Source organism: Sitophilus oryzae, unplaced genomic scaffold (genome assembly GCF_002938485.1).
Source record: "Sitophilus oryzae breed Bouriz unplaced genomic scaffold, Soryzae_2.0 scaffold_179_pilon_pilon, whole genome shotgun sequence".
Taxonomy (NCBI): domain Eukaryota; kingdom Metazoa; phylum Arthropoda; class Insecta; order Coleoptera; family Curculionidae; genus Sitophilus; species Sitophilus oryzae.
In genome coordinates, this window is record NW_022146501.1 from 4,143,620 (window position 1) to 4,153,072 (window position 9,453).

At 34.1% G+C, this 9,453-nt stretch overlaps 1 protein-coding gene across 4 annotated transcripts in view; it reads right to left on the reverse strand.

Moving 5' to 3' along the window:
* Positions 1-6,951, reverse strand: part of LOC115882703 — a 43,701-nt gene extending 36,750 nt beyond the window's left edge. For 2 of the 4 annotated variants that reach the window (XM_030900923.1, XM_030900920.1), the window contains exons 1-3: positions 6,833-6,951; positions 5,786-6,035; positions 1,143-1,328 (exon numbers count right to left, since the gene is read on the reverse strand). In XM_030900923.1, coding sequence (XP_030756783.1) covers positions 1,143-1,322 — 180 coding nt within the window. In that variant the 5' untranslated portion in view covers positions 1,323-1,328; positions 5,786-6,035; positions 6,833-6,951. Of the gene's footprint in view, positions 1-1,142; positions 1,329-5,785; positions 6,036-6,089; positions 6,288-6,647; positions 6,721-6,832 lie in introns of those variants that run through there. The other 2 variants (XM_030900922.1, XM_030900921.1) reach the window with 2 other exon arrangements.
* Between the last annotated feature and the right edge of the window lie 2,502 nt (positions 6,952-9,453).

A 9,453-nucleotide genomic window follows, 5' to 3' on the forward strand; every position in this document is an offset into this window, starting at 1 on the left:
TTAGTTTTGTATTACGAGTTTTTGGTTTAAATAAATAGTGTTGTGATATTTTAAGCTTGAAAATGTTAGCCAGCAGACCTTTCTGTTGAAAATTGTTCTTTTTAGAACCTCTTTTAGTGCGAAGTGTACAAGATAGCTTAATAGCCGTACCAAACTCTTAGCAAAAAACATTATTAGAATATTATGAACGGGAAAGCGGTAGTAATGGCCCTTTATGTCCCTTAAATGCTGTTAAGAAGGTGAGTTTTGTTGATGTAAATAATAACTGTTTATATAATTATTATAATTAAATTTATTTTTGTTTCCTAAAATATTTTGATTAAAAGAAAATATATAACAGTGGGCAACGCTGTGCCGGTCAAGCTTAATCACGTGACTAAAAGTTTATTTGGCATGAACTGTATATACACTAATAATACACCCACTAAACGATGTGGTCATATACCGCGTGTCTTTTAGTGGCTCACTCCTATAACTTTTTGTTTCAGACAAAATAACGAGATTTGGTAAAATGTTACTTTTATGTTAGTATGTACTATATGACAACCATGGCACTCTAGATTGAAATTTAAAGTATTAATTTTTAAGCAAAAAAAAAATCAAAACAAATCTCGTATTTTTATCTGAAAAAAAAAGTTATAGAGATAAGCCACTTCTGAAAAACACCCGGTATTATTCGGCTATTAAATCCGCCACAATTATAAAGAAAAAATATATCTCCAGTGTTGATTCTGTAAACATATTTCCTGTCTAGTGATCGAAAAATAACGTAGGGTAGGCAAGAAATATCTGGCTTCGAAGCTTACAGAATCCCACCACTGGTGTTCTACATTAACTGAACAATTTTAGAGATATAATTGTACTACAATTATCCATCCAACAGCCAGCCATACTACATAGTTTTGCCATCTTTCTATTAATGTACCTCCACGGTTTTTAATTTTGTAGGTTAAGTCCCTCCTTAGTTTTTTCCTCAATGACAATCGTGACAGATGAAGACAGGTTGACAGGAAAGTTTCTCAATGGATCATATTCTGGTGAATGGTGTTTTATATTTATAAATTTGGTTGGTAAAATTTGTTTGCACTAACTTTTTATTTATATAATATAAATATATATGTGAATGTTGTTTAGTTGCTTACTTTTTTTATCGGGTGAAAGGCGAAATCTTCCTCTGGGTAAATTAAGTCGAGGGTATGGGCGTGCAGTAAGCTCAAAATATAGCGAGTATAGACTTCGGAGTCTATGCCTCGGGCTTCCAGTTGTTCCTCTAACCAATCAGACACTGCTGAGGGCATCGACACCACTTGTGGGTACTTCATAATATTCTGTCAAAAAATAACAATCAAGGTAATTATTGGGAAAACTGGAAATCGTCAGATTTTCACCAAAATTTGTATACACCCTATTTTGAGGTCGTAGATTACGAATCTGAACTTTTTTCTTGGCGGTCTCTTACTGTTTTTCAGAAAAACGAAAAATTATGTCAACATTGAATTTTTCTTAATTTCTCATATTTTTAAAGTTTTCCGGCACATATTTTGTTAGGTATTCAATAAACAATGATGTTATTGCTATTTTCTGTTACTTTTTTAACCGATTCTATGCATAATAGAGGAAAATTTGCTAAAATAAATTTGTAAACAATCTCCAAATGTGTTGGGTTATGTGTTTCTGGCATGTAAAGCAACGTTGCCAATGCTAAACCTAAATTTTGGGTGTTTTTTTTCGCTCATTCTGGGATTACGAAAGGCGGTCGTCAGAAGAACGGCTCCTTCACATAACTGCTTTTACCAACGAGATCTGACTATTTATAACCACGAAAGTTGCACGAAAGAGTTTTGATTGCATTGGTTACAACTTCCATGCGGAAGGTGTTAATCTTTTGTTGTTATATTATATATAAAAAAAAAGATTAACCCCCTCCGCAAAGAAGTTGAAACCAATGCAATCAAAACTCTTCCGTGCAACTTCGTGGTTATAAATAGTCTTTATATAACTTCTTTGCGGAGGGGGATAATCTTTTTTTGATATAATATAACAACAAAAGATTAACACCCTCCGCATGGAAGTTGTAACCAATGCAATCAAAACTCTTTCGTGCAACTTCGTGGTTATAAATATAACAAAAAAAAAAGATTAACCCCCTCCGCATAGAAGTTGAAACCAATGTAATCAAAACTCTTCCGCGTAACTTTGTGGATATAGGTAGGTATATTTCGTCCCATTGCTGCCAAGTCACTAACTTACTTTTTGTTACTTCCGAGAAAAACTCGTCTAAAGATGAATTGCATTGCATAAAGATGTTATAGTTAGTAACTATTCAGTATCAAAATAAAACATAAATAGCCAAAAATCGTAGCTAATGACTTTTTCAATCGATTCTCCGCTTCAAAATATAGTTAGTGATTGAATTTTTGGTTGTTCGGAAAATGTTAATTAGTGACTTTTGGCAGCGCAATAGGACGATTTAATTATTGTCATATCTCATAATAGGTAATTTATTTAAAATCCCTAATTGCCCGAAATAATAGAAGATATGGCAACGTTGTAAATTTTCAAATTTCTAGATTAGGTCTAGAATATATTTGTCTCTCTCATTACATAGGAGAGAGAAAGAAGGATATATGAAATGTCAAACTTCAATCTGGTCTCAATTTTCTTGGTTATTTTGTTAAGAGAAGTGTTTTTCAGTAAAATTTTGGACATTTTTCTATCCCCAATCAAGTGTGGCTTTTAGATAAACTATAATATAATGAAAATATAGTGAAATTATTACTTTATAGGGTCGAAATAAAGAAAAATTCAATGTTGAAATAATTTTCCGTTTTTCTGAAAAACGGCTACAGACCGCCAAGAAAAAAGTTCAGATTCGTAATCTACGACCTCAAAATAGTGTGTATACCAATTTTGGTGAAAATCGGACGATTTCCAGTTTTCCCAATAATTACCCCAATCAATACAAGAAATAATTCTGATGTTATTAATTAAAGAACTATGTACGTGTTTTAGAATCATCAGAGTTGGCCTGGACATGAAAACTGCTGTCATTTTAGGTGCAAAATTATAAGGTAAAACTCATTTCCAAGCCAACGTCATTTCCAAGCCTACTTGATACCGTTTTTCCAATGTGTTACAATACAGTACTTCATAGATATAAGCAATACCAATTAAACTTTTAGTTAAGTAATCGAGGGCGCGATTTTTAAATTCGTTGTTACCAACGCTGTGCCGGTCAAGCTTAATCACGTGACCAAAAATTTAATTGGTATGAGCTATAGTACATATGATACAGTGTGGAAGGGAGAAATAATTCATGATCATACTTATTAATACATATCTAATTAGACTAATCCAAGATATAAAGACTGTTCAGCCATCGTTCACCGTTATGTCATTATTATATGTCAAATATGACTCCTAGAGTGTGTCTCAAGAACAGTTAACCTAATAGGACTGCTCATTCAGCCAAAAGTGTCCGCCAGATGCATGCGAAAACTACTCGCTTTGTGACGTCATTGTAGCCCTTGTCATGGTTATTAGTTTGTTATTAGTCCTTATCCGGCAACCAATAATACACACACGTGCATTATTGGTTACCGAATTCAAAACGTTCATTATTTAGTTTATTTATTTAAATACCTTATATGTATGCAGTATAGAAAATTAACTGTATAAATCTTATTAAATACTCGGATAATGCATTTTTAAGAACAGCAGTTCCCACCATCACCTTGTTCAAGCATTCTTTTTAGAGTACTTCCATATTTTGCTTTAAAATAATTAATAAACAAAATCGTGGGCACTTAGTATGCACTTTGTCACAATCCACAACACTAAATGAACGTATTTAGTGTACCACACCAAACCAAATCCACAACACAAAATGAACGTATTTATACACTCTATAGCTCTAAAAACTTTAAAGACACCTTTTTCACATTTAAAATTGACAAAATAATTAACTCAAAATTTCTCAGCTGTTATTTTTATAAGTTTACCATAGGCAACTAATAATACACACTATCATGACAAGGCCACGAAGGCTTTGACAAGGGCTACAATGACGTCACAACTGTCAGCTGAAGCGCGGGAAGAGGCGAACGTACGTCTTATGAGGATGAGCAATCCTATTAGTTTACCGTTCTTGGGTGTGTCTGAGATTAGTTCATATTGATTTTCGTGTGTATGAAGAGTACGGTCAACACGCTTAGAAAAATAAGATGTACTGAATAAAGACAGAAGGCAAGTATTTTCCCAAGCGCATAGAATCTAGCGCCAGATTAAGTGGTTATGTAATAAATACTTCGTATTTTTGCTCTCTCCGACTTACTAGATTGCCATAGCGATTCACTCCTATACATGTAAACGCCGACCCAAGGTTTCGCTTGCCAGCAGGGTATACGGCGTCCACGGGCAAGAGTGTTCTACCAGCGCCTCTTTCTCGAGAAAAATAATTTATAAGCTTAGGAATAAGCTCTTGTTCATTTTGGTTAAATCTTTGAGGCATTTTTGCAATAAAAAAAATTAAATTTTGTTTTACAGCAACACTCGAATTTTAATTTTGATATTGATCAACGTCCGTCAATAAAATTATAATCCCAAATCAAATGACAATGACAATTACTAAAAAGAATATGCAGTAATCTACGAAATGCCGTACGTAATGAAGTCACCAATCTCTTTCAACTGGTTGGCAAGTGATTGAGAGAGTTTGACAATATATGACATGACATTGAACGATGGCTGAACATTCTATATTTTTATATATTTCATAACAATTCACCATTGTCGCCGCTGTTAAATGCTCATATTATATGTATTCTTATCAAAATTATGAACTACCGCACTTATCAATGTTTGTATCTAAATTTAGATCTAATTAACTCATTTTTCCTACTCAAAAATATCTCTTGTCCTTTTATAAAAATTACTGGAATGTTTAAATTAATAAAATTATATCTGCACCCTGAGTAAATTGCTTTTATAGAGCTCTCAATTTGAACTTTGAATCATTTTTCTATTAAAAAAAAATTTATCAGATATTTCTCGAAAGTATTTAAACAAAATTAATATTTAACATTCTCTGATAATGCAACTGAAATAATAAAGATTATTTGGTCAGACTAGTTTTCAAGCTGATGTATTTTGATAACATATCTCAAAAATCTAAAAATAGGAAAAAATAAAAAAAAAACTACAGTAGGTAGGTATCAGAATAAATAATTTTTAATGTGCATTTTTTAGATAATCACTTCTAGAGATGACCTTGACATTAAATTAAGTAATTTACTGAAAATGTTTTGTGATATTGAACTGTGGATACATACACAAAAACAAAATGAATAATTTTATGGGGAAATGGTTGGATCAAAATATTATATTGATTAAAAATACAAAAACTACTAACTTATGTACAGGTCCAAGAAATGGACACAAGTTTTTGACATTTAAGTGACATATTGCAAAGTTTTCATAAGAAATGTTCAGTAAAGAAAAATCAGTGCCAAAATTAGAATGAAACCATCCCTATATCTGGACAGGGTGAGACAAAATTAATATTGGACATTGGTCTTATTTTAGGGAAATACTCTGATACTAATTATAGTCTATCCAACAAGCCATGGAAGATGACCTCCAAAAATGACAAAAAAATACAACTTGCCTGTGAATTAAATGACAGACACAACTGTCACTGTCATGGAACCCCCGTTGGATAGACTATAGGAAGTTAAAGGAACTATACATACTCAATTTACTAAAATTATAAAAATATGAAACTTACAAAATAAAAAATATAAAAGAGTGTCCTTTTTCTTTGCCTGTTTGTTCCTGGTAGACCCACCAAAAGGCGAGGGTTGATAGAAAAAGGATTTGGCAGAGCCAAAATCCATTTTACCACTTGCACAAGTCCATTATATCAGTTGCTTATTGTAGTTTCCTTGTGAGACCAGGTTTGGATTAGATTTTGAGTAGATGATTAAATTGTTTACTGTGCAAAGAAATGACTGGCTTGGTTTGGCCCCATTGTATACCTGAAAAGGAACAAAAACTAAATTATCGCGCATAAAACTTGTCAAAAAACTAACAAAACAAAAAAGCAACCTTGAACGAGGCAAAATAAGAGAGCGTGTTTGGGTGCATTACCCCGGAATGCGAGGAATTTCGATATGATGCGCGCCAGACGCAAAAAACAACAAGAACTTCCAAAGGAATAAAGAAAGGTGAACAGCATCTCTCCTAAAAATAGAGGTGTAGCGCGAGGGGCTTGTGTTTTCCCGGTCGGATGCATTATGACGCCTTCCGTTACCCGAAATAAACTCGGAATCAATTTTTTGATCTTTTTTTTCCTGTACTGACCGGACGAACGTAAAAATCAGCGCAAAACCATAGGCGTGTTAAATTTGACCTACAAAAAACGACAACGTAGACTTTTCGGTTGTACGCACAAGAGAATCAAAGTATTTTCGTTCTACGATAACTACGCAATGATCCTGTACTTTCTTCCAAGTAATTTCTTCACTACTCCTACCACATCACTTATTTATTTATGGCGGTAAAACTCACTTTCGTCAACACACTGTGCACTTTTATTTCACAAAACCGTATAAAAATTCTGCGAACTATTTACTATCGGCGTCACCTACCATAAACCAAAAACAAGATCGCCCGACCAGGAAAATCTAAACAACTAGACGTACGCCAGCCATTAAACAATTGCACAACAAACGTGGAAAGTGAGACGAATGGTATTTTGGAGCTGTCAGGCGAGGATTCGCCGAAAAAATTGCTAAATCAAATAGTCATAAATAGAAACTTAATTTTGCCGTACCTTACAGTAAGGGGAAGATGTTCTATTATGTTTTTTTCTTTAACACACCCCACAAATATAATGAAACATGACAGGACGGCGCGGAGGCCTTGTCACCCAAACGAAATCCCGCTTAAAGCAATGTTGTCACGTCTCCTGATTAAGTTGTACGTAAAAATTACTTTTTCTCTTGCCAATAATATTTTTTGAAAACAGTGAAACTTCTTTACGCGCGATGGAAGTAAAAATTCAAGGCCGTTACACACTACGGCCTTGACACGACATGGCCTTGACCATGTCTTGACGCACGAGCTAGCGAGAAAAAAAAGCGGTAAGGATCGCGCAAACACCAAAAAACATTTGATTTAATGCTTAGAAAAGCATTATAATAAGCTTGGTACTGTACCTGTGTACCAGGTTTCATTGGAACACCAATAATGAGAATAATATAATTTAACAAAAATACTGTAAACTGTAAACCATTATAAATACGAAATCTTGGTTAGGTTCAAAAATTTTTCTCTTCTTAAATAAATTTAAGCGTTAATATTAGGTATTTGCACAAAAATGTGTATTTTGGGTCGTATTATATAATTTACTTGTAAATAGAAAGACAGAGACAGCTCTGTTACTGTCATATGTATCCTTTCGACAGGACAGACTATAGATAATAATACTTTTTATATGAGGCGTCCGGAATCAAAACTCTCTAAATCCAAGATAAGTAGTTTCACAAGAAATCCAAAAAACCCGCACTGTCGTATTTATGTGTGAAGTACCTTTTATATATCAATTATATGGGAGAATGAACTCTCTTAACGAAGTTTTTCAACGAAAAAACTATTTTTGGACGTAATATAAGATACAGTTTGGTAAAACAGTTTGGATGTAAAGAGTTTTGTTACCAAGCAGTGGATTGAAAGAGTTTTGTTAACTTCATTGTTGAAAGAATCGACGTTTCATGTAATAAAACGACATATTTTTACTAAGCCATGTTTTATGTCCAAAGAAATACAAAATAAAATAATATAAAAAAACTTAATTCTAAGTCCGTCGTCTTCAATATTATCGACAATAGCTTCTCTGTCATTTGCGTTCTCCTCTAGTTCCACAGCTCTGTCGTTGTCAATAATATTCCTGTAGAAAGTTAGGTCTTCATTAGGGGTATTCCTCCAATCCACTCCAAAGTGTTTTTTCAATAGGGCATCAACATCTTTTATTTTAGCTGGCTTAATAGAATGAATCTTCGGCAATGGCTCAGGCTGGATTAAAGCGAGACTTTTTCCTTTTCTCAGCACCGATTTGTATACACCAAGATCTGATCTAAAGTTAACTTCTCCTTTAACTACAATACTTTTTCCTGCCTGTCGGCAATGCTTCTTCAAAGATGTTCTCTTGGCTGCTGCAAACTGGAAATGCCACTGATTGGGCGGCTTTACACAAACCTCTATGGCTTTTTTCCAGTCGAAAATATCATAGTCTTTTTCAAGATCAAGTACGGTTGCATTCTCAGACAATATTCCTCGGTATTCCCTTGGATGAATGATCACCTCCTTTTTTTCACCTTTTTCTCGGCTCTTCCAAAAACTCTGTCAGGCGGCAGAAACGAATGCCCTACGATGGGAAATATCACGTGAATCTCTTGAACTGAAGATTCTGTAGAGTAAAGCCAATGCATAAGCATACCAATCATAATAGATTTTTTATTTTGTCCAGGGCATCCATCGCAAAACAGCTTAATATAGGTAACTTCCGCCAGATTTAGAGTAGACAATTTGTGATTAACCATTGATACTATTTCATTGGATCCCTTGCCGCCTATGTCTTCGGTCCAAGTAAAAGCAGTTACAGTATCTGCAGTCTCATTGGATTTAGAGTGACCTTCACATATTGTAAAGTTGTACCAGTAAAGTTGTCTGGAATAATAGGCTGACTGGTCTGGAACGCGGGGCAACACTAGGTTCTTTTGACAATCAAAACTCAACTTAATGGTTCCCTCTTCTGGCTGCTTCAGAAGGTCATAAAATGCTTTGGCCTTAAGTTTGTGAACTCGCAATTTTACCATCAATTCTGTCTTAGTCTCAGCATTTAGAGCAGCTGCTATTTGACATTTCAAGCTAATGCATTCAGAACAAGCATCTGTAGCCGGAGTTTGAAAACTTATATTGAAATCTCTTGTAAACATTTTCCTAAAGTAATCATATTTCACTTTTACGTTTTCATTCTCACTACAGTAAATTCTCCAAAGTTTCTTGATACTCAGATCACTTGCCATATCTTGACGTTCAGATCTGTGCCTTGTGTAATGAGACTCTACACATTTCAACTTCTTAATAAAATTTGTGACCATCTGCTTTTTCTCAACATAAAATCTGCTCTTCCTGTCACCTCCTCGATTTTCTTTAGGTTGACTACCATCTGATAAAAATCTTTTACTTAAGTTCTGAACTCTAAATCTTAAAAATTCCAAGAATGGATAAGAATGCTTTACTACAGATCGACAGCATTCCGTGTGTGGTTTTGATAAAATAACCTAAAGAAATTGAGTTACTGCGTGTGCCTTTCACTAGACGTCGTCTTTGCGGGACGTTCTGGGAAGTATGCTTCAAAATAAAGTTGTCCTGTTCAATCTTTGTTTTATT